General features: G+C 44.2%; 1 protein-coding gene across 1 annotated transcript in view; it reads left to right on the forward strand.

Moving 5' to 3' along the window:
* The window catches only part of LOC139406743 (KICSTOR complex protein SZT2-like), a 113,337-nt gene that overhangs the window by 53,447 nt on the left and 34,562 nt on the right, over positions 1-25,328 (forward strand). Inside the window, exons 39-54 of the mRNA XM_071149729.1 lie at positions 3,243-3,317; positions 3,552-3,690; positions 4,578-4,710; positions 5,296-5,416; positions 6,332-6,484; positions 6,786-6,888; positions 7,077-7,194; positions 7,519-7,540; positions 7,583-7,690; positions 16,336-16,454; positions 16,752-16,916; positions 17,555-17,639; positions 22,485-22,658; positions 23,795-23,992; positions 24,475-24,713; positions 25,013-25,176. Of these exons, the coding sequence (XP_071005830.1) occupies positions 3,243-3,317; positions 3,552-3,690; positions 4,578-4,710; positions 5,296-5,416; positions 6,332-6,484; positions 6,786-6,888; positions 7,077-7,194; positions 7,519-7,540; positions 7,583-7,690; positions 16,336-16,454; positions 16,752-16,916; positions 17,555-17,639; positions 22,485-22,658; positions 23,795-23,992; positions 24,475-24,713; positions 25,013-25,176 (2,116 nt within the window). The remainder of the gene's footprint in view (positions 1-3,242; positions 3,318-3,551; positions 3,691-4,577; positions 4,711-5,295; positions 5,417-6,331; positions 6,485-6,785; positions 6,889-7,076; positions 7,195-7,518; positions 7,541-7,582; positions 7,691-16,335; positions 16,455-16,751; positions 16,917-17,554; positions 17,640-22,484; positions 22,659-23,794; positions 23,993-24,474; positions 24,714-25,012; positions 25,177-25,328) is intronic.

A 25,328-nucleotide genomic window follows, 5' to 3' on the forward strand; every position in this document is an offset into this window, starting at 1 on the left:
TGACAGTACATGGCCCCGTCCATCGTCCCTTTGATGCGGTGAAGTTGTCCTGTCCCCTTAGCAGAAAAACACCCCAAAAGCATAATGTTTCCACCTCCATGTTTGACGGTGGGGATGGTGTTCTTGGGGTCATAGGCAGCATTCCTCCTCCTCCAAACATGGCGAGTTGAGTTGATGCCAAAGAGCTCCATTTTGGTCTCATCTGACCACAAAACTTTCACCCAGAATCATTCAGATGTTCATCGGCAAACTTCAGACAGGCATGTATATGTGCTTTCTTGAGCAGGGGGACCTTGCGGGCGCTGCAGGATTTCAGTCCTTCACGGCGTAGTGTGTTACCAATTGTTTTCTTGGTGACTATGGTCCCAGCTGCCTTGAGATCATTGACAAGATCCTCCCGTGTAGTTCTGGGCTGATTCCTCACCGTTCTCATGATCATTACAACTCCACGAGGTGAGATCTTGCATGGAGCCCCAGGCCCGAGGGAGATTAACAGTTATTTTGTGTTTCTTCCAACTGTTGTCACCTTCTCACCAAGCTGCTTGGCGATGGTCTTGTAGCCCATTCCAGCCTTATGTAGGTCTAGAATCTTGTCCCTGACATCCTTGGAGAGCTCTTTGGTCTTGGCCATGGTGGAGAGTTTGGAATCTGATTGATTGATTGCTTCTGTGGACAGGTGTCTTTTGAGATTAGGTGCACTCCCTTTAAGAGTGTGCTTCTAATCTCAGCTCGTTACCTGTTTAAAAGACACCTGGGAGCCAGAAATCTTTCTGATTGAGAGGGGATCAAATACCTATTTCCCTCATTAAAATGCAAATCAATTTATAACATTTTAGATGTGCGTTTTCTGGATTTTTTTGTTATTCTGTCTTATTCTAATAAACCTACCATTAAAATTATAGACGGATCATTTCTTTGTCAGTGGGCAAACGTACAAAATCAGCAGGGGATCAAATACTTTTTCCCTCACTGTATATGGAGGGATACAATCTTCCCAGCTCTGCAGATTCTGTTGTGAGGAGGCAGAGTCATTAGATCATTTATTTTGATATTGTCCATATGTAGCTCGTTTTTGGTCACAGGTCCAGGAATGGCTGAAGAATTGCAACATTTGCCTAGAACTAACGCTGTAGATAGCAATACTGTTTGATTTGAAAAGCCATAGTCAATCAATCAATAATATAATAATTATTTTTAGCAAAAATGTTTATTTTTAATTTACAATCTGTAGAAGCTATGAAAATAGAAAGGTTCAATTCGTTTGTGAAGCATCACAGCACAGTTGAAAAATATATGGCAAATAGAAATCCAAAATGGATGATGTTGAGAGATCGATGGGAGAGGTTGAATGGAGCTGAAGGGTGGGACTAATAGCAAGATGAAACATGTAAAACATACGTGGTCTGTAAAATGTATATAGGTTCAGAACTTTTGTGAAATAGCACAGTTACAAATAGAAATCAAACTGGATAGACATCAGAAATAGAGGAAGGACTAAAAACAAACAAAAAATAACTATTGTAAAATAGACTGTCTGTAGAATGTGTATAAGATGTATAAATTGAAGGGAAAAGCAGAAGTGTTTATTAGTTTACTCCAATTGTGGGATCGGTGGTAGGGTTTGCGGGGAATAATAATAAAGGTATATTCTTTAAAAAAGTATACATCTATATAGGTATGTGTATATGTAGACATGCGTGTATGGATTGGATGTCAGGTTGGTCTCTCCAGAGATGTTAGATCGGGTTCAAGTCTGGGCTCTGGCTGGGCCACTTCTGCATTTTCTTGGCCGTGTGCTTAGGGTCCTTGTCCTGTTGGAAGGTGAACCTTCACCCCAGTCTGAGGTCCTGAGCGCTCTGGAGCAGGTTTTCATCAAGGATCTCTCTGTACTTTGCTCCGTTCATCTTTCCTTCGATCCTAACTCGTCTCCCAGTCCCTGAAAAACATCCCCACAGCATGATGCTGTCACCACCATGCTTCACTGTGGGGATGGTGCCAGGTTTCCTCCAGACGTGACGCTTGGTATTAAGGCCAAAGAGTTCAGTCTTTGTTTCATTAGACCAAATAATCTTGTTTCTCATGGTCTGAGAGTCCTAGGTGCCTTTTGGCAAACTCCAAGCGGGCTTTCATGTGCTTTTTACTGATTATTGGCTTCCGTCCGGCCACTCCACCATAAAGGCCTGATTGGTGGAGTGCTGCAGGGATGGTTTTCCTTCTGGAAAGTTTTCCCATCTCCACATAGCAACTCTAGAGCTCTGTCAAGAGTGACCATCGAGTTCTTGCTCACCTCCCTGACCAAGGCCCTTCTCCCCCAATTGCTTAGTTTGGCCAGGCGGACAGCTCTAGGAAGTGAATGGGGTTTCCTGTAGTCCACGATCAGCTCCTTTGTCTTGCTGACGTTGAGGAGAGCTTGTTGTCCTCACACCACACTACCAGGTCTCTGACCTCCTACCTATAGGCTGTCTCATCGTCGCCGGTGATCAGGCCTACCACCGTTGTGTCGCCTGCAAAATGAATGATGGTGTTAGTCGTGCACGGCCACAGAGTTGTGGGTGAACTGGAAGTACAGGAGGGGACTTGGGTGCCAGTGTGGTGGATGTGTCGTTGTCTACCCTCTGTGTGGAGTGTCTCTTGCAAGGCTAGCTGTGTGTAGCAGATACTGACAAACCGATGATAAACCATTGAGAAGTGAGCGAGTGTTGTGTGAGTGAGTGAATCATCTGCAGCACTAACAGCACAAGTCTCTTGGCTTAGCTTGCAGCTTTACCGAGTGTCTACCTCCAGGCTGTTTTCTCCCTCTCCTCACCAAATCAACAGGGAGCAGCACACAGCTCAGCTCAGAGCTGACAGACAGACAGAATAATACATGTGATGACCCCTCCCCGTACTCTCTTCTCTGGGGTACTTGTTCCAACACTGATTTGGGGAGACTCATAGGCTCTGCCAGGATAAGGGAGGAGGAAAAAGCCCTGAGGGTCTCAGTCATGCCTCGGAGAGTCTAGGATAGTAGAGCTCTTGAGATTGGTCAGTGCTAGGGAGGGTTGTTTAGATTGGGCCTGGGTTGTGTTCAGTAGGCACGAACCTGAAGAATTTTCCGTGAAACAGCTGGGTACTGTCTGTACATTCAAAAATATTTTTTTTTCATTTTATATGTGCCCTAGCGAACATGCCCTTGGGCTGTGCTGACTCCGGTGAATGTGTTGTGGCGTGAGACTATAGAACCCATCTCCTTCTTTCCTCAGGCAGCGGGAAGCTGAGGCCCAGTCGAGTCCAGAGTGTGGTCTCCAGTCAAGGCAGCCTGGACTCTGACATGCTGGGTAAGAGATGGACATTATAATGATGATGACAAAGATGATGATTAAAGTGTTGATTATCACAATGACAATGATGATGATGATGATAAGGATTATGATCTTCATCACAATGATGATAATGATGATGATAATGCTGCTGGTAATGCCCATGATGATAATAATGATTATGATACCAATTCTAATGATAACTGATCTCTGGGACATAAAAAAAAAACATATCTACCTGTATATTTTCAGGTTATGACGGTGGCAGCAGTGACTCTGAGTGTGAGAGCCCCACTGTGGATGAGCAGGAGTCCCAGGCCCCTCTGATGCCTGACTTCTGGCTCATTGTTAAGATCCACCAGGACAGAGTGGAGGTGTACTCTCAGTCTAGGTGAGGGAGGGGCTTAGGCAGGACACTTATCCAGCTCATAACTGGTTCTCATCTTCATCTATTTGAACTTTTCAGAATGCCATCTGACATGACATAATTGTTCCATAATGTTTCCATTATTTATCTCCTGAGAACCCCTTTTGGAAATACATTTCATAAATACAATATTATTTTACTAACCACGTTTCCGTCCACCGTTTTTATGTGAGTAAAGTCATATGGTATATAAAAAAAAAAATCACAACAGCTCTGACTGAAACAGGAAGTGTCGTTTAACTTTCAGAAATGTCAACAGATAATGTGTTTGTTCGACATGGCGGGATCTTTTTATGTCGGTTTAATGAATTATGCGACAAATTGCGGCTCCAACGATTCCTTGCGCAATTGTTGACAGAATAACCATGTCTGTCAAAGTCAATTTGCAGTCACTCTCTGCTGCTATGTTGTGTGGTCCTCCTATTATGACTTGAAAAAGCTGCCAATTAACAAATAAGAATGATCTTGCTCTTATCCATCTCATCATATAACCTAACCTGTCCACTTTATGAGCAAACTGTTGTCTAGAGAACATGCGCGAAAACCAGATTGGGCAAGTTTGCCATTTATCGCAACCGTTTATGTGACAAAATCATCGAGAGAGTGGAAAATGCCATGGAGAAACAGTGAACTTATTTATTTATTTTTCCGGTACATTAAGAACTTTAGCGCAATTTATTTGTATTTTTATGTGCGCTACCTCTTCACACATCTTGCACATTTTTATTTATGCTGATAATATTCGCATGGAAATCTGTCGCAAATTGGATGGAAACCTAGCTACGGAGATAAAATCTATTTAGCAAGACAGACCTGTAAGATACAAATCCATCATGGCATATTGTGTACAGGAGCTTCAATGAAGCTAAGGAGGGCAGAGTAGAGGAGAAGGAGGAGGAAGAAGAAGAGGAGGTTCCAGAGTACTTACGGCTGCATCAGATGGTGGTGAGGAAGATTGGGGAGATCTGCCGTATAGTCAATCAGGTAGGTTACACTCCTTTATGTGACTGTGATCCTCTGACCTTAATAAAAAAAAAGAAATCCCTGAAGAAATTGTTTGTAAAAGGTAGGTTACGCTCTCGCTCTTCAAGACACATCTGCCACTTTATTGCTTGTATAGCAAGTAGCAACATTAAAGTGCAGTCCTAGCCTTTAACCCTCCTTCCCTCTGTCGGTCTGGTTGGTGCTGTTCAACCTCTTAAGGCTACATTCAAATGTCCACAGTAGCATACCTCTTATAACTAAGCAGCGTATTATGCTTGCATTCTAAGTAGTGTGCTAGTGTGGATATTGGAACAGGCACTAACTCTCCTCTCCTCTCTTCTGTCACTCTCCTCTCTTCTGTCACTCTCCTCTCTTCTGTCACTCTCCTCTTCTGTCACGCTCCTCTCCTCTGTCTCGCTCCTCTCTTCTGTCTCGCTCCTCTCTTCTGTCTCGCTCCTCTCTTCTGTCTCGCTCCTCTCTTCTGTCTCGCTCCTCTCTTCTGTCTCGCTCCTCTCTTCTGTCTCGCTCCTCTCTTCTGTCTCGCTCCTCTCTTCTGTCTCGCTCCCCTCTTCTGTCTCTCCACAGCGTCTGCTACTCCAGGACCTCCACGACAGCCATGTGTGTAACTCGCTCCTGGTGGCAGAGAGCGAAGAGGACATCTGGAAGAATGAGTCCCTGTACAGACAGAGACTGGCCAACTCCGATGGTCAGTCAGTCAGCGACGCTCACAAGCACACACTAATACAAACAGACATGATGCATGCTTTTATGTAGACTCAACGACTTTCTTAACCTGCTTACATAAATATCCAACAAAGGTTTTGGGGTATCGACTACAGCCAAGGTCAAAGGATATACAGTCGTAGTTTGTGTGGAACATCCCTATTCTAATACCTAAGGCTATTTTAAGATATTTTTGCAAGTATCATATGCACGCCTTTGGTGGCACCAGGTTTGTTGTTGTACAGTCCACAAGGTAGTAATGCATTGCGCTTTCTTGGCACCACAAGCTCCCAACTGTCATAGTGATCGTAGAGCTCAATCCAATACAGGTCCATGGAGAAGGAAAGGCACACAAACACACCCACTCTCTCTAATGTATTCAAGGTTACAGGTAGGAGCATTAGTGACAGGCCAGTGAAGTATGCTCGGAGACGGGAGCAGTGTGAAACGCTCATTAGATTCATTTTCTATTTTATGGCAGCCGTTAAGCCAGAATTACCAACTGTTATTTTCTAATATCGCAGGTTTTTCCCGTTCCGGTGTGTGTAAATGAATTGGATCCTGTAGAGGGGATCGGCATCAGAGAGAAGGCTTGTTGTTTGCGACTGCAGTGCAGTAACATAATGCTAGTGTGGAAGGGAAGGGGCTCCCAGAGCAAATTGTGTGTCTTTTCTCTGCTGGCGTCATGCTGAAATGCCCCCAACCCCCCCCCCCCCCCCCCTCCTCTTTCCTCTCAGCAACTGTTGGTAAATGTATTCGTAAATTATTTTATTTTATTTTTTTAATCTTCTCGTGTCTCTCTTTCTTTCTTGTCTCGCTCACTCACCTTGCTCACTCGCTCACTCACTCACACACACACACACACGTACACACACACACACACACGTACACACAACAGATTACAATGCAGAGGAGAGCTACCAGCCACGGGACTACCTAGCGGCCACAATGCAGTTCATCCCAGGTCACTTTGCCTGTGAGGTGGTGTGGAGCACCGTCATCCACATCCACCCTCGCCTCAAGATGGGGCCTAACATGGGGGTGTCCAGGGGTGAGTCCGGTGACACTCGCAAAATACAGAACAACAATGTGTTTGGGCATGCAGGAAAATAAAGACCACCCACAGAGCAGGACTTCATATCTTCATTAACAATAACCCCTAGATCCTGAAATGTACTTTTGAATATGCCAGTATGAATATACATATGAAAATGATCATGAATGTCACTCTCCTTCCTTTACTTAAAATACATTTTAATATGATGGATTCAGTACAATCAGTGTCGGTATAATTGAGAGAATTTTCTCAGTATCTTTATTTGTGTTGAAAGACTCTCTTCTCCATATTCCAGCTATCCAGGCTCTGCGGTCAGTGCTCAACGCCATGTGTGTGGTCAACAGGAAGAGCATGTTTGTCTATCAGGAGCGCTCCACTAAATCAGTCTTCTACCTCAGGTTAGCCCTGATGCCCCCCTCGTTCTAACTCCGCTGCCTGCCCTCTCTTTGTAGAACAGTCCCTCCTCTTCATAGGCTCTCCTCTCCTCCTGCATCCAACCCTGCACCCAAATACTTTTATTGAAGGAATGGAATGGAGCAGGCCAATTCTGGCTCATGAATATTCCCATGATCTGTGTTCTTCCCAGACTTTCTGAGACGTCCCAAACAGGGAAATACTCTGACCTGGATGGCAACCTGCACCCCATGTCTCGCTGCGTCGGCCTCGCCCGGAGCCAGGAGCCGCTCTACTCTGAGGACCTCACGGTACATTAGCACACTTTCTCATATGAACAGCAAGCAACTTTGGTCCTGAAAAGCCATTAGCGCTCTACTCTTGTCGTCTCATAGTAAACCCATACCACACTCATAGTGGATTTCTCTCTGAAGAGCAGTCAGCTTTGGCCCTGAGAAACCATTAGGACTCTGAGATGGTGTCACCGCTAGATGATTGATCTGCTGTTCCCAGAACTGTGGTATCCTGCTCTTGGGTTAGAGAGGATTGTGCGATGTCACATATCTACAGTGGTCTGACGTGGGTTTGTGTGTCTGCATGTTGTGCGTGTGTCTGTGTGTTACTCCTATCCCCAGGGCTCCCGGTCATCTCTGGAAGGTGCTCGGCCGTCTCTGGAAGGTGCTCGGCCGTCTCTGGAAGGTGCTCGGCCGTCTCTGGAAGGTGCTCGGCCGTCTCTGGAAGGTGCTCGGCCAGTGGGACAGGTGGACAAACACATCCTGTTGCTGGTGCATGGAGTGGGAAGTGCTGGTAAGACAGGGTTTTGAAGAGCAAGGGGAAGAAAGGGGCTCACATGGCTAGTGGATGATTCTAGCAAAGACTGTAATTGACAGTGATTATGACGGCATACTTTTGGTACTGATAGCAGAGAATCCTACATTGTATGGGTTGTGAGAAGAGTTATCCTAATGAGAGATTAACTGCATATGTAAAGGGCTGATGCAGGAGTTAGGAATAAGACACGACCGGTTTGTCTCCTCTCGGTGCATTTCCTCTGAGTTAAATGTGTCCCTGTATACTGTCCTCCTGGCAAACAGATGAGACATGAAACTGCTGATTCATTCTGTAGTCTGTGTTGCAGTATCTTCTAATGGCCTGCTAGATGGCACTGTTGCTCTGGCTCCATCTAGCTCTTTCCAAGCTTCATCCATGACGTCAGCTCTTTCCTCTCAAAGTTTTTCTGAGCTTTAACAAGAGGGACATATTAAATTCGTACATGTTTTTTTCTCTCCCCCACAACTGTTCAACTTCTTTATTGATAAATTCCTTTGTTTACAGAGAGGTTACATTTTCTTGAAGTGTGTGCATTTGTTTCAATGCAGCGTTTGTTTCTAAGGCTCCAGACCAGGGGCCTCATTTATAAACCTTGTGTCTGCACAAAATATGTATGCTCCAGTTTTCACGCAAAGCTTGGCATTCATAAAAACTGCCCCTTGACCTGTGAATGTGCTTATTCTCCTGCAAACTTTAGACCATGCGTACGCATAGTTTCCAGTGGTTGAAGTATTGCATTGCCACAAGGCAAAAGTAGCCTAGTAACCTTGTGCAAATAGGGAATGTAAGGGTGGTTGGTAGGCCCCTTACTTGCCCTGGTTGGTTGGCGCTATCTGGCTGGTGTTGGTGAGCAAGGAAAGGGAGGATGCAGAAGATCTAGTGCGTGGTTTTTATTATAAGGCTCTTGGAGCAGGTATTTCTAAAATATACAAATCATCCAACAAGATGCTGGACCAGGCTCAGTGTGTAATAAACCAATTTATTTTCAAAACTAGTCAAATGAATAGAAAAACTGAAGAGCAGTCTGACTAGCCCCTAGGGCTCAGAACAGATGGCCCTGCCAAGCCAGACGGCCATCTTCAACTACCATAAAGCTCTACACCTGAGCATATATACCCTGGCAGAGACCAGGTGACAGGAAGCAGGAAGCACTTCTATTTGAATACACTTTGTCAAACTAAGCCTATAAACACTTCTACAAGTGTTCTACAACTCTACAATACTGTAACCTGTACGATACAGAAAGATACAGAATACTTTTAAAGAGCTGGACTAGAGCAGAAACTCTTTCCCCCCAATTAGTAACATAGAGTCCCTTAATTAATTGTCGCCTGCATGCATGGTCACAATGCCCCTCCACATGCCACAAGACCAATCTCACACAAACATTTAGTTCGTACTGCTTTAGACTGGCAAATAGTACAGATTTAGACTAGCAACACAACTAACAAACTTTCTGATTTACTTCTCATGTCTTCTGTAATTTATATTTAATGTTTAGAAATGATTTTAGAACAGATCAAACACAGGTAATGTGCCCTAGCAGCTCTATCTCTATGTATACTGTGAAATGGGTCTAGTGAGGAGGCACAGAGTTTGCTTTCTCACAGGGAATGTATGATGATTTATTCATGAAAACAACAGGTGCAATCGTTGGCTGTTAGTGAGAAGAAAATCTATTCATTTGATAGTTACATTGTAAAATAATTAGAAATCTGATTATTTATTTCATTTCCATGATCATTGCAAAATAAATTCCTGACTGATGGTTTCATTCTTGCAAATTAGCCTACAACAAGGTAGGGTACAGTGGGTTGCGAAAGTATTCACCCCCTTGGCATTTTTCCTATTTTGTTGCCTTACAACCTGGAATAAAAATGTATCTTGGGGGGAGGTTGTATCATTTGATTTACACAACATGCCTACCAATAAAAAAAGAAGAAAAAGAAATAAGACAAAAAAAAACTGAACTTGAGCTTGTATAACTATTCACCCCCCAAAGTCAATACTTTGTAGAGCCCCCTTTTGCAGCAATTACAGCTGCAAGTCTCTTGGGGTATGTCTCTATAAACTTGGCAAATCTAGCCACTGGGATTTGACTAAAAACTGCTCCAGCTCCTTCAAGTTGGATGGGTTCCGCTGGTGTACTGCAATCTTGAAATCATACCACAGATTCTCAATTGGATTGAGGTCTGGGCTTTGACTAGGCCAAGACATTTAAATGTTTCCTCTTAAACCACTCAAGTGTTGCTTTAGCAGTATGCTTAGGGTCATTGTTCTGCTGGAAGGGGAACCTCCGTTGCAGTCTCAAATCTCTGTAAGACTGAAACAGGTTTCCCTCAAGAATTTCCCTGTATTTAGCACCATCCATTTTTCTTTCAATTTACGCCAGACATAGCGTTTTCCTTGATCCATTTTAGTCTCATCTGACCAGAGTACCTTCTTCCATATGTTTGGGGAGTCTCCCACATGCCTTTTGGCGAACACCAAACGTGTTTACTTATTTTTTTCTTAAAGTAATTACTTTTTTCTGACCACTCTTCCATTTCTGAAGGTACTTGGTTGCACCAGATCTTATTTAGGAGCTTCATAGCAAAGGGGGTGAAAACATATGCACGCACCTCTTTGCCATTTGGACTATTTTGTGTATGTCCATTGCATGAAATCAAAATAAAATCAATTTAAATTGCAGATTGTAAGGCAACAAAACAGGAAAAACACCAAGGGGAATGAATACTTTTGCAAGGCACTGTAGGCTACCATTTGTCCCATCTCTCATTTAATTGGACCCACTTCACAGTAGTAAATACTGTTGATAAGCAGCGGTATTTTGCTCTATGCGATCTGATCCGAAGCACAGTTTAACGGTAGAACAGACAGTTCACCTTTTCCATTGACATTTGTAGGCTACGTCTGAATACTGTAATGTCAAATTTCTTGAGTAGCCTAGACCATATTTCATTTATAAACATAATACACTGCTCAAAAAAATAAAGGGAACACTTAAACAACACAATGTAACTCCAAGTCAATCACACTTCTGTAAAATCAAACTGTCCACTTAGGACGCAACACTGATTGACAATAAATTTCACATGCTGTTGTGCAAATGGAATAGATAACAGGTGGAAATTATAGGCAATTAGCAAGACACCCCCAATAAAGGAGTGGTTCTGCAGGTGGTGACCACAGACCACTTCTCAGTTCCTATGCTTCCTGGCTGATGTTTTGGTCACGTTTGAATGCTGGCGGTGCTTTCACTCTAGTGGTAGCATGAGACTACAACCCACACAAGTGGCTCAGGTAGTGCAGCTCATCCAGGATGGCACATCAATGCGAGCTGTGGCAAGAAGGTTTGCTGTGTCTGTCAGCGTAGTGTCCAGAGAATGGAGGCGCTACCAGGAGACAGGCCAGTACATCAGGAGACGTGGAGGAGGCCGTAGGAGGGCAACAACCCAGCAGCAGGACCGCTACCTCCGCCTTTGTGCAAGGAGGAGCAGGAGGAGCACTGCCAGAGCCCTGCAAAATGACCTCCAGCAGGCCACAAATGTGCATGTGTCTGCTCAAACGGTCAGAAACAGACTCCATGAGGGTGGTATGAGGGCCCGACGTCCACAGGTGGGGGTTGTGCTTACAGCCCAAAACCGTGCAGGACGTTTGGCCTTTGCCAGAGAACACCAAGATTGGCAAATTCGCCACTGGCGCCCTGTGCTATTCACAGATGAAAGCAGCTTCACACTGAGCACATGTGACAGACGTGACAGAGTCTGGAGACGCCGTGAAGAACGTTCTGCTGCCTGCAACATCCTCCATCATGACCGGTTTGGCGGTGGGTCAGTCATGGTGTGGGGTAGCATTTCTTTTGGGGGTCGCACAGCCCTCCATGTGCTTGCCAAAGGTAGCCTGACTGCCATTAGGTACCGAGATGAGATCCTCAGACCCCTTGTGAGACCATATGCTGGTGCGGTTAGCCCTGGGTTCCTCCTAATGCAAGACAATTCTAGACCTCATGTGACTGGAGTGTGTCAGCAGTTCCTGCAAGAGGAGGGCATTGATGCTATGGACTGGCCCGCCTGTTCCCCAGACCTGAATCCAATTGAGCACATCTGGGACATCATGTCTCGCTCCATCCACCAACGCCACGTTGCACCACAGACTGTCCAGGAGTTGGCGGATGCTTTAGTCCAGGTCTGGGAGGAGATACCTCAGGAAATCATCCGCCACCTCATCAGGAGCATGCCCAGGCGTTGTAGGGAGGTCATACAGGCACGTGGAGGCCACACACACTACTGAGCCTCATTTTGACTTGTTTTAAGGACATTACATCAAAGTTGGATCAGCCTGTAGTGTGGTTTTTCACTTTCATTTTGAGTGTGACTCCCAATCCAGACCTCCATAGGTTGATAAATTTGATTTCCATTGATCATTTTTTGTGATTTTGTTGTCAGCACATTCAACTATGTAAAGAAAAAAGTATTTAATAAGAATATTTAATTCATTCAGATCTAGGATGTGTTATTTTAGTGTTCCCTTTATTTTTTTGAGCAGTGTATATACACTATATATACAAAAGTGTGTGAACACCCCTTTTTTAAATTTGTGGATTCAGCTATTTCAGCCACACCCGTTGCTGACAGGTGTATAAAGCACACCGCCATGCAATCTCCATAGACAAACGCTGGCAGTAGAATGGCCTCACTGAAAAGCTCAGTTACTTTCAACGTGGCACTGTCATAGGGTGCCACCTTTCCAACAAGTCAGTTCGTCAAATGTCTGCCCTGCTAGAACTCCCCCGGTCAACTGTAAGTGTTGTTATTGTGAAGTGTAAACATATAGGAGCAACAAAGGGAAAGGGGGACACCTAGTCAGTTGTACAACTGAATGCATTCAACTGAAATGTGTCTTCCTCATTTAACCCAACCCCTCTGAATCAGAGAGATGCGGGAGGCTGCCATAAACGACATCCATGTCATTAGCGCCCGGGGAACAGTGGGTTAACTGCCTTGCACATGGGCAGATATTTTACCTTGTCAGCTCAGGGATTCGATCACTCAGATGCAAAATGGTAGGCCACACAAGCTCACAGAACGGGACCGCCAAGTGCTGAAGAGCGTATCGCATAAAAATGGTCTGTCCACGGTTGCAACACGACGACGAGCACCACCTTGTTAAAAAATCCTGGGGAGAACCTTGGAAGTTATAAAGATAATTAAGTTGCTAATGGCAGCCTGCAGTACCCTGGTCGGCCTTCAACTTGAGTTAATCCATGAGAGAGGGCAGCATGAGTTAGCCTGAAATGTCATTTCCTGGAGTAGCTCAAACTGTGCATGTTATGTCATGCCATCTTAACCGACTTCATTTGGCTTCAATGCGCTGTTCAGTCTTCACATAGGAATGAATGGTGTCACGTGATTGATGGCTTTGTCCGTTCATAAATACAGTCATTGCTCCAGACTCCTTACTGAGCATTGATTTGCATAAATATGTCAGAGAGAAACACCTCTAAGGTATCCTCTCAACAGTAAAGGAAGTCAGCAATACACCATTTGAAGTAGAGAAGCAGCCGTTATACACGTAACAAAAATATAAACGCATCATTTAAAGTGTTGGTCCCATGTTTCACGAGCTGAAATGAAAGATCTCAGAAATGTTCCATACGCACAAAAACTTATCTCTAATGTTGTGCACACTTTTTTTTTTACATCCCTGTTAGTGAGCCTTTCTCTTTTGCCAAGATAATCCATCGACCTGACAGGTGGGGCATATGAAGAAGCTGACAGCATGATCATTACTCAGCTGCACCTTGTGCAGGGGACAATAAAAGGCTACTCTAAAATGTGCAATTTTGTCACACAACACAATGCCACATATGTGAAGTTTTGAGGGTGCGTGCAATTGGCATGCAGACTGCAGGAATGTCCACTAGAGCTGTTGGCAGAGAATGTAATGTAATTTTTTTTTTACCATAGCCCGCCTCCAATGTCGTTTTAGAGATGTTGGCAGTACGTCCAACTGGCCTCACATCCACAGACCACGTGTAACCACGCCAGTCACCCAGACAGTTGATGAAACTGTGGGTTTACACAACTGAAGAATTTCTGCACAAACTCTCAAACAGTCTCCGCTCATCTGCGTGCTCGTTGTCCTCATCAGGGTCTTGACCTGACTGCAGTTCGGCGTCGTAACTGACTTGTTGGCAAATGCTCACCTTTGATGCCCACTGACATGCTGGAGAAGTGTGCTTTTCACTTATGAATCCCAGTTTCAGCTTTACCAAGGCAGATGGCAGACAGCGTGTAAGGTGTTCAGTGGGCGAGCAGTTTGCTGATGTCAACGTTGTGAACAGAGTGCCCGACGGTGGCTGTGGGGTTATGGTACGGCAGGCATAATCTATGGACAACGAACAGAATTGTATTTTATCAATGACAATTTGAATGCACAGAGATACCGTGACGAGATCCTGAGGCCCATTGTCATGCCATTCATCTGCCGCCATCACCTCATGTTTCAGCATGATAATGCACGGCCCCATGTCGCAAGGATCTCTACACAATTCCTGGAAGCTGAAAATGTCTTTCATGGCCTGCGTACTCACCAGACATGTCACCCATCGAGCATGTTTGGGATGCTCTGGATTAGGGCTGACTCCAATTAGTTGACTGTCCGATTCTTTGGTCGATAGGATGTTGGTCGACCAAGATTTTTTTTTTTTTGAGCAGTAGCGAAGAGATATATATATATATATATATATTTTTTTTTTTTATGGCACAAGAGACTTCTTATTCCTGCCCATCTCAGTGAACTAATCCAGTACAGAGGCAGCAGGGATGACACTGTCCAAGAAGAAGGGGAGTGTGGCTAAAATGCACAATGCATGTCTCTCTCCAGGATACAATCTCTCCTGCCAATTTATGTACATTCATTTTTTCATAACTTAATTGTGTGAATTGTTTGCATTTGATAGTTACTGTATATGAATTCCCCATTACATATGTCACCAGTAGTACATTCCTAGAATTTCTAATCTATAATGTTTGTTTGGTTACGGTCATTTCTGTTAATGGATTCAATGTATTATTATTCCAGTCTTTTACCATTCTCATTATCGGAGTGGACATGTTATTTGCAGAGAGCACAACCTATGTTTATTTCATTCCGTTTATGAGTTTGGTCAATTTAGTAATTGTATTTTGTTCAGAGCGCTCCTGTCAATGTTGAGTAAGGACGGGCACCTGATTACGCATAGAAGTAGGCCTATAGGCCACCTGGCCTGCACACAGATGTACACTACTATGTACAACTGGCAGCTTCATTAAATAGTACCCGCAAAACACCAGTTTCAACGTCAACAGTGAAGCGCCAACTCCGAGATGCTGGCCTTCCTAAGCAGAGTTGCAAAAAAAAAAGCCATATCTGACTGGCCAACAAAAATAAAAGATTAAGATGGGCAAAAGAACACAGACACAAAGAAGGCCAGCATCCCGGAGTCGCCTCTTCACTGTTGACGTTGAGACTGGTGTTATGCAGGTACTATTTAATGAAGCTGCCAGTTGAGGACTTATGAGGTGTCTGTTTCTCTAACTAGACACACTAATGTACTTGTCCGGTGTGCACAGGGGCCTCCCACTCCTCTTTCTATTCTGGTTAGAGCCAATTTGCGCTGTTCTGTGAAGGGAGTAGTACACAGCGTTGTACGAGAACTTCAGTTTCTTGGCAATTTCTTGCAAGGAATAGCCTTCATTTCTCAGAACAAGAATAGACTGACGAGTTTCAGGAGAAAGTTCTTTGTTTCTGGCCATTTTGAGCCTGTAATCAAACCCACAAATGCTGATGCTCGAGATACTCAACTAGTCTAAAGAAGGCCAGTTTTATTGCTTCTTTAATCAGAATAACAGTTTTCAGCTGTGCTAACATAATTGCAAGAATGTTTTCTAATGATCAATTAGCCTTTTAAAATTATCAACTTGGATTAGCTAACACAACGTGCCATTGGAATACAGGAGTGATGGTTGCTGATAATGGGCCTCTGTACGCCTATGTAGATATTCCATAAAAAAATCAGCCGTTTCCAGCTACAATAGTCATTTACAACATTAACAATGTCTACACTGTATTTCTGATCAGTTTGATGTTATTTTAATGGACAAAAAATGTGCTTTTCTTTCAAAAACAAGGACATTTCTAAGTGACCCCAAACTTTTGAAAGGTAGTGTAGGTATATAAATGTGCACATTTGGAGATCTGATAAGATTCCTGATTTGGATTAACGCACCACCTCCATGAGCTGTGGACCTTCTCAAAGTAATGTTTTCTTATGTCTTTGTTCATTGAAGAACTGAAAGGCAAAGCCAAGTCAGGTCTGAGGCAAGGGTCATTTTGACATGGTCTCGATTTTAATTGCTTAATCTGTCATCTCCCCTTCATATGCACTGATGAGAAAAATACATAATTTAAAACAATATGGTGGACACTCATCATTAGCCTGGCTTTCACCTGGTCATTTCTTTCTGGTCAAAGCGATAGAGAGGTGAGGAGATGACAGATTTTATTTTTTTTTACAATAAAAAGCTATGGTTTGAGGTCTTCTCCTGACCCTTGTCTCTGCCTGGTCTCCAACACAGGTCCAGAGATCACAGATGAGCTGGTGAAGGTTCTGAGGAAGCGTCTGGATGAGACCACCCTGGACATCATCACCATCATGCTGGGCAGGAACTGCAAACTCACCCCTGCTGACGTGGAGGTAAATTATTTGGTGCACTAGTGTCACATTCTTTTGATGAATCGTGATTTAATGGAGGCAGAGATTTTAGCCGAACCGTTCGGTTTGTTCTGTGGCGGGAAGGGGCTAAATATGCTATTTTCGCCAGTTCAAATGTAGCTTCTTTCACCCCCAGAAGTAGTGTTGAGATTTGCTTCTGAATCTCTTGTGGAAAAGACAAAATATTCAGTTATGGGTTTCAGATATTACTTAGAATTTAGTAGGAATGGGAGAGACATTGATGTGTTGCTTGATTACGTGTTGATGTTCTCCCCTCAGTTTATCCAGCCGTCAGGCTCTCCAGCCACTGAGGTGATGGAGTTTACTCTGCCGCAGTGCTTCATGCCCTGGACCCCTGCTGTGGCCCACTACCTCAGGCAGAACCTGCTCATCTTCCTCCACATCCCCAAGTACACAGACAGCTACGTAGAACACCACTTCAAGGTATGCAACACTACTTGTACACTACACTGGTACCACTACACTGAGTCCACAGACGGCTACAGTACAGCGAGCACCACTTCGAGGTAGACTACAGCCCAGCCTCATCCTGCATACCGACATCAGGGGCAAAATCTGCTTCTGCAAGTGAAAGCGTGTATATCATGTCCCACCTCTCTCCCTCTCAACTTTGGGAGAATTTAAACCAATATATTAACCGACCTCTGTCCCACCAACATTTTCTGGTGTGATGCCGCTTTAATAAGCGATTTTTGTCCCAAGTGTCAAAAATGCCGGGTAACATTACTCCCAGCACTAGGGCTGCCCAATTCAGATCTCTTTTCCACTCTCTTTTGACCCATCTCATCAGATCTTTTTCAGAGCTGATCTAATTGGTCAAAGCGTTTTTTTCAGCGACGTATTTGTCAGTTTGAGAGGATGATAGAAGGGGACCATTCAATTGATGCACGTGTGGTGTATACAGTTCCCTATGAAGGGGTGTAGGCTAGATGAATTCAAAAAGAGGACCAATCCACTGATGGATAGAGTAGTGACTACATTTATTTTGACAAGTTTGAATTTTGTGTGTTAAATCACACATCTCTTCTCTCTCTCTATCTCTCGCTCTCTCTCTCTCTCAGCACTACTTCCATCAGAGCAGTGAACTACCTGACTCTGATGTCTACCTCTACAATAAGCCTGGGGGCCAGGGGACTGGAGGGAAAGGTAATGAAGTTATTTTCTCTCTTCTCTCAGCTGTCCCTGTACACACAGTGTCCTCTCACTCTGTCCCTGCACAATGTCTATCTCTCTGTCTGTCTCTCTCTCTGTCTTGCTTTCTTGCGGTCTTGCACTGTCCCTCTTTCTCTCTCTCTCTCTCTCTCTCTCCTCTCTCTCTCTCTCTCGCGTGCACATACACGTATCCCATTGCAGTTGGCATAGCTCACCCTACACCTAATTCACCAGCTGATATTGTGTTTCTTTATAATTAGGTAGCCTTCACTTGTTTTCTCAAATTATTTAGCGGAGGCTGTATTTTCTCTCCTCTACTTGACGTTTTTTGCTCAGCGGAGTCGTGTGTGTGTGTGTGTGTGTGTGTGTGTGTGTGTGTGTGTGTGTGTGTGTGTGTGTGTGTGTGTGTGTGTGTGTGTGTGTGTGTGTGTGTGTGTGTGTGTGTGTGTGTGTGTGTGTGTGTGTGTGTGTGTGTGTGTGTGTGTGTGTGTGTGTGTGTGTGTGTGTGTGTGTTTATAAGCTGCTGACTTCGAGGGAGTGATATCACAGGTTGTGCTGACAGCCTCTTTCCCTATTTATACTTTTCACCACATTAAATAATCGCACGGAAAATTATCACAGCACTGCCTTGCATAGCTAATACGCACTAAGCTGACTTTTGTTCTGCTTAGGCACTTCTGGTATAGAATGTTTGTTTCTCTGGTTAGTGTTACACTCGTTCTCCCAAGGTGACTGGCCCATCAGACTCGCCAACTTCCATATGTGAAGTGTGCTTTGGTGGATAACTTGCCAAAAAATGAAACGAGACTGAATAATGGCCTGTTTTGTTGTGTATTCCCCTGTTTGAGGATCAGATCATCTTTCTTTGGGGACAGCACATGCTATTGCCGTGCGCCCGGGTGCGAGCGTGCACGTGTGTGATATGGCCTCCTGTCAGTTGGGATTAGCCTATAGTAAGACATTTATCCACCTATCCTGTTGATTATATAGTGTGTTGACAGCTATAATGATTAAACACACGGCTCCTATATTATCCCCACTGCCTGTCGTCATAAATATTGTTTCAAAACAGGCTGATATCTCACTTAAACTGACTTCTCTGCAGTGTCCTACTCAAAGTAGCAAGGGTGATGTTTATTCGGGACGGGGTTCCCTCCAGGTTGCTTCCCAAATGGCACCCTATTCCTCATATAGTACACTAGTTTTAACCCGAGCCCTATTGGCCCGAGTGCACTATAAAGGGAATAGGGTGCCATTTTAGATGCACACACAACCCAGGCTTTTGCATTCATTCCCCATGCAGTCTCACTGCTTTTTATTTGCTGTGAAGGGAAGCTCTGACAGCATCTTATTCATTTGAAGTATTGCACAACAAGGTGCTTGAGTGATTTGATTTGACTTGATCCCTGCCTGCCGTGAGAATATGTCCGGTGCAGACTGCCACTCTGCCAGAGATGGAAGGTTTAGCCTTGCACTGTTGTGTTCCACGGCCAGCTTATTAAGAAACTGTTTTCCGATGGTTACCACATTTAATCTTGTAGAAAAGTCACAACCTAAACTACACGCCTACTGTGCTTGCATACCACGGAAGGCATTTTAACATGGGCCGCTGCTTCAGCGATTCCATCTCAGTGAGCTTATAGACCTCGTTTTATTGCAGAATTCAGACGGAGATATTTTCCTCTTACTGATAACTGTGTACGAAGGCCCTGCAACAAATAACTCCTATAATAATTCATGTCTGTTTATTGTACGTGTGATAAAATAGTAGCAATGTCTGTGCATAAAGGAAGTGAAAGAGTGTAGTGCCAGGCTAGTGGAGGCCTAGCTCTGGTCCAGGGCATTAGTGTGGCTTGTTAACACTGAGACTTGAGCTGCACTGATGCCCTGGACCAGAGCTAGTAGAGGCCCAGGCCCAGGTCTCCTGGACATTTGCATTCAATTGGTAGATCAATCAGAGATGGGGTTGCTAAATTCCGGAAGCTATCCACAAATGTACAGATTTTCTAGAAATCCCGGGTTGGAAGTTCGCAGAACCAGGAGGGAATAAGCAGGAAATCCGTAATTCTCCGACCAGGATTTCTGGAAAACCTGTGGATTTTGGGAAAGTTAGCGGGAACCCTTGGCGACCCTAATTAGAGATGATCTGAAGATGCTTGTTCCACTGACTCCGCCGATTCCTCATCAGTTTGCACTACTTAGTACACAGTTTGCAACATACCATACGTTACATTAGCAACTGATGCACCATCTGGCCTTCAGACAGGAGCTGAAAAGAGACACCTCTCATATCATATCTGATGATACTAGAAGGTAATGTATTGAGGGTATGTCTGCCTGTCTGTCTGTCTGTCTGTCTGTTGACTCAGGTACCATGTCGGACCTCGTTCAACACCTCTTCCCACCCTCTCAGTTCCAAGGTATCATGTTTGATGAACCCCTAGCTACCTTGGCTCTACTGGCCTGGCTGGCTGGGGGTGCTCCTGCTCTTGCCTCATTTTCCATATGGCTTTATTTGGCTGTGTTTTACTCTTTAAGGGAGATTGGCTCTTTGGAAGTAAATTGGCTGCACTTCAACAACAGTAGTGTTTAATGTGGACCGGATTGCTTATTTGAGTTGCCCATTGCTCTCTGCATTACTTTTTAAGTGGCATGCAGAGTGACCTGACTGTTCTTTCGTTCTTTTAATGTAGTCGGGTGGCACTTTTGCCACCTTTTTAAAGCTTCAATGTGTTCTTGATTGGCTTTGGTCTTGGTTATAATGGCTTCTGCAGTCTATCAAGAGATACTGCTCAATGAGAAATTGAATGGAAAATAATCAGGCATAGGAATATGTGTGTGTTTTTATGTTTAATAGTATCCAGCTTTTAAACGAAATTGAATGTTTTTTTTTTCTTCCAATTAGGCAATGATATTTACAGCTATTGAGATATATAGGCTGGTTAAACACAGGGCCACTGCAATGCTACTCATTCATACTGGAATAATTATTTTGAGCAGAATGAAACAATGTTGTAGTATTTTATTCACCGTCTTTCCTATAGAAATGTTATCTTTGGATCTGTAGAGCTCTTTTCATTCCAAGAAAGGCTATGCTATGTAGCCTAAAATGTGCATTTTTCGGTGTTCTTTAAAAAAAAGAAATTGAATTAAGGCTGAGACAGTTTGAAAATGTCATCCCGGTCCTGTCTTGTCTGTCTAGTGGATGTCAGTGTGACTTCTTCAAAGGCTGTGGAAAGGATCCGCAGTCCAGACTAACTGTAGTGTAATTGACTGAATGACTGTCTGGCTCAGGGCCTTACAGGATAACGGCGTGGCCTTGTCTTGTAGATAGATAGAGGCCGATCAGCTCTAAATCCTGTTTTCTGGCTGCCACCATTACTGATGTGCTGTAGCAATCCATTGGCTCATTGCCCTGGCTGACACGGGCAGCCGTCACAGAACCCGGACAGCCTGTCAGAGGCTGCATCCCAAATTCTGTAGCACCTTATTCCCTGTATAGTGCACTCCTTTTGACCAGAACCATAAGGGCCCTGGTCAAAAGTAGTGCACTAAATAGGGAATAGGGTACCATTTGTTTGGGATAAACCCTCTCACGTTAAAGCCACTATGGAGGGACTGCTGAACACAAAAGGACACCTGTTGCATTGTGTTTCTGTGCGCGTTTGCGACTCACAGGTGACGGCCCGGTCACTCCGTCAGACCTCATAAACCACCCTGTTAAAGTAGCCAAAGAAAAATGGACCGGAGTCCCCGCAAAACTCAAAGTACAAAAGAAATCAAGTCACTTGCTCCGGCTGACCTGTTCAGTCATCAGAATGCGCAGGCATGTAGTAGTAGTAGTAGTAGTTGTAGCAGCAGTAGTAGTAGTAGTAGTTGTAGCAGCAGTAGTAGTAGCAGTAGTAGTAGTAGTAGTAGTAGTAGTAGTAGTAGTAGTAGCAGCAGTAGTAGTAGTAGTAGTAGTAGTAGTAGTAGTAGTAGTAGTAGCAGTAGTAGTAGCAGTAGTAGTAGTAGTAAAATCTTCTCACTTGATAAGTGGGTTTAGTGGTTTGAGAATGACAAGTGGCTGCTTTGCTGACTAGCTGGCTGCAATAGGCAGATACGCACGTACAACATGCACGCGGTGTAGCATGACCGTCTGCAGTCGTGTGTAAAGCCCATGTGTGTGTTGCTGTTTTATTCCAGGTGATGAATGTAATGCATCTATGTCTCCCGCCAGCCTGCCAGGTACATCAGCCCATCAATCACTACTCCACGCCTGCCTCTACCCACTAACGGTGCAAGCTAATAGCCATAGTCGTATCAAACCAAACATGGGCCCGGGCAGATCGGCAGTAATGTTATTTAGCGCAGGTGTCCTGTATGGGTGAGGAATCCCTGTATGATGCAGGGTTTTATGAGGTGGATAGAAGATGCATGGCGATGGGGGTGAGAATCCGAAGACGACGCTGTCTGGGTTTGTGTTGGGATGGAACATCAACTGTGTTGTAGTAGAAAGGTCATGGTTTATCCATTGATGCTGTTGTTCCTCTGATGTTACAGCAGGAGAATGTCAGACCGAATCAATGGTGAATCTCTGTAGCTTATAATGGCCCACAAAGTCGTTGTTTATTGCATTCAAACTGCACTTCATTTCACTTGAAAAATACGGTTAGCGTTTCGATGTGAACAACATGCACAATAGTCAAGGCTATTGTTAATAATGTACAAAAAAACACTATCCGGCTCAAAGGACTTTTTGACTTTTTAAAAAGAGCACCACCTTTATTCATCCTTTAATTAGTCTATCAGTGTAACTCTAGGTCACCCTGTCCTCCACATTTCACCTGTTCCCTTCAGGTATCGCCTGTATCGCCCTGTCGTTCGTTGATGCTCAAGGCTGCCCCTTGCAGGTTCCAGCCCAGTACTGCACCACACCACCCAGAGGGGATGCATCCACCATCCTCCTACAGCCAGACCAGTTTGACACCCTGACAACTGTCATCAAGGTGGACTCCAACAACCTCAGCTCAGGTAAAGCCTGGTAGGGTTTCTTTTAGAGATCAGTGTCCTGTTTATTAGGGCACCTAGTAGCCCTTTTTGGCTTCGGAAAACAAAAAACGAATCATTCTTATTGGACCGGTTCAGATGGTACCCATCCATTTAGTGCGTGATGAACATGACAAAGCCTGAGTAGCCAGGACAACCGTTGGCGGAGGTGTTGCTGTGTCTTTTTCTTCTTAACGAGTGTCATGAAATATGTTTTCTGTTATGTGCTGCGTTGGCTATTTGTATTAAGTGATTGAATTATATGTATCATTTTTTGCACTGGGGAAGTGTTTGAGAATCGTAAAGTTCTATCTCCTTGCAGTACCGTTTCACAAGATAGATTCATTTATAAACAGAGCAATAAGTCGTCCATAGTGGTCTCACTCTGGAATTAAATGCCAAGTCACCTTGAGTAGGACTGCTAAAGCTGCTTGCATAATGATGGTCATTGCATAATTTTACAATGAGTTTTTATTCTCTCTTTCTTAGATACGGGGATTGTATTTGTCAATGTGACATTGAGTTAAATTGAATAAAATTAGGATGAACTTTTATGTTTTTGTTTAAAAATTATATTTTTTTTACTCCAAAACCTCATCCAAATAATGACATGCATAAAAACATATATATATATATTATTCGCATATAGCTAACATCTTTAATTGGCAAATATGATTTATGCTTCCTAGTTTGTTTGAGAAAATGCGAGTAAAAATGACCTCCTCTCATGTGGTAATCTACTGCGTTGCCATGTGTTTGTGTAAGATTATTAATTAGAAGCCTACTACCTGAGCTGCTTAAACTCTGCTGGGCTCTGCTCTACTGGGCTGTCTATAACACCATCATTAATCAGGTGTGCTCTGCAGTAGCCTGATCGTGTGTGTGTGTGTGTGTGTGTGTGTGTGTGTGTGTGTGTGTCCGTGTGTCCCCAACTCCTATGCTCATAGTCACAATGTGATCATTGCCAAGACAGCACAAACAGAATTGGGACCAGGCTACTTCAATGACCATAGGAGTTGGCAAGACCGCACAAACAGACCTGGGACCAGGCTACAGTAGTTCTGCTCATGCTCAGTGCAATTTTCATTAGTCATGAATCTGCCCTTCCTTCTTCCTGACAGGGTCAGAGATGAGGGTGCGTTTTGACATCTGGGAGCAAGGTAACGTCTCCCCACTCCAGCTGACTGACAAGCTGCGAGGGGCCCTGCGCCACGCCCTCTGTGACGTCATCATGGAACTCCGGGTCCTGCCGAATCCCCTGTGTCTGGAGACGTTCTGCACTACACCGGGGAGAGGGCAGAGAGAGGACTCCACTAACGGTGAGGAACTAGAACTACCTTTACAGTACCTGCTTGGTAAAGCTGGGACAATCAACAGAAAAAGGATCGACACTGACCATACCTATCACTTATCACAGGCATTTTGCTGATATCATTAATTTGCAATAACTAGCCTCTAGAGAAATGTGAAGTTAGAAATGAAAGTTTTGCTAACATGGGTGGTTGTTAATGGGACAATTGATGGCTACAACCATCAAACTATCAGTAGTAGTTTAAAGGGTAAGAAGAGAGAAATTATGCAGATTGTTATAAATGTGTCATTCTATTTATCGTTATCGCATCAATTCAGGCAATTTATCGCGATACGGATTTTTGTCCATATCGCCCAGCTCTACTGCTTAGTACATATTGTTTCCTTTGGCCCGCACAACGAATGCAAATGCTTTATTGGTCTTCTTGGAAAGTAAATTGTCTAATGTTATCAGGTTCATCCCTTGTCTATCTCCACATCTTTTCCATAGGTCTTATAAGTCCTTCTCCATTGGAAGCAAAGGAGGGGAATGACCTGGAGGTTAGGGAAGTGAAGGAATTTAAGGACAGCTTCCGGCCTCGTAGTGGCTCTAGGAGGGTTAAGAACAGCCCCTCCCCTATCACCCTGATTCCTGCCCCCCTTGGGACCACCCCCAACACCGGACCAAGCACCCCTGAGTCCACTACACCCACCGGCAAGACCACTCGCCGAAGCTTCTGGGAAATACTGGTGAGTGAAGTTCTCTTTCATTGGATTTGTGATGTGTTGTAAGAGAGGATTTTGTCCAACATGGCACCCTTTTCCCTAATGCAATACTCTATTTCAGTTAGAGTGGCCAAAACTAGTTTACTTGATTAGGGAGTAGAGTGCCATTTCAGTATTTTTCATAAAACATTTCTGTGGGTCTCCTCTGAGTTTAGTTCTGTCAGTGCTACATCCACCCGAGATCAACATTTATATCTACATTTGGATTATGAACCACCATGTTGCCGTTTCATTCAGTGAGGAAATGATTATCCTCCCTACAGAGCAAGCCAGACTCCTCTGAGCTGGGGAGCCCGAAGACGACAGACGACATCGTGCAGGAGAAGGGGGAGGAGGGTCGGACACGCAGGAGACACAAGACGGAGAACGTGAAGCAGCAGTGGAGCCAGGAGAAGGCCATGGCTGTAGAACTGGAGCAGGCCCAGAGGTTAGAAGATACACAGGCTGGATTTAGATCTGGGTTCAAACCCTATCTGTTTTTTTTCCCCTCTTTTTTTCCTGTCTGCATTTACAGATGGGCGGAGTTAGAACTATTTCATTGGTTTCATCGTGACAGGCAAACTCAAGCAGGTACTTTTC

The sequence above is a fragment of the Oncorhynchus clarkii genome, chromosome 4 (assembly GCF_045791955.1).
Source record: "Oncorhynchus clarkii lewisi isolate Uvic-CL-2024 chromosome 4, UVic_Ocla_1.0, whole genome shotgun sequence".
NCBI classification, from domain to species: Eukaryota; Metazoa; Chordata; class Actinopteri; order Salmoniformes; family Salmonidae; genus Oncorhynchus; species Oncorhynchus clarkii.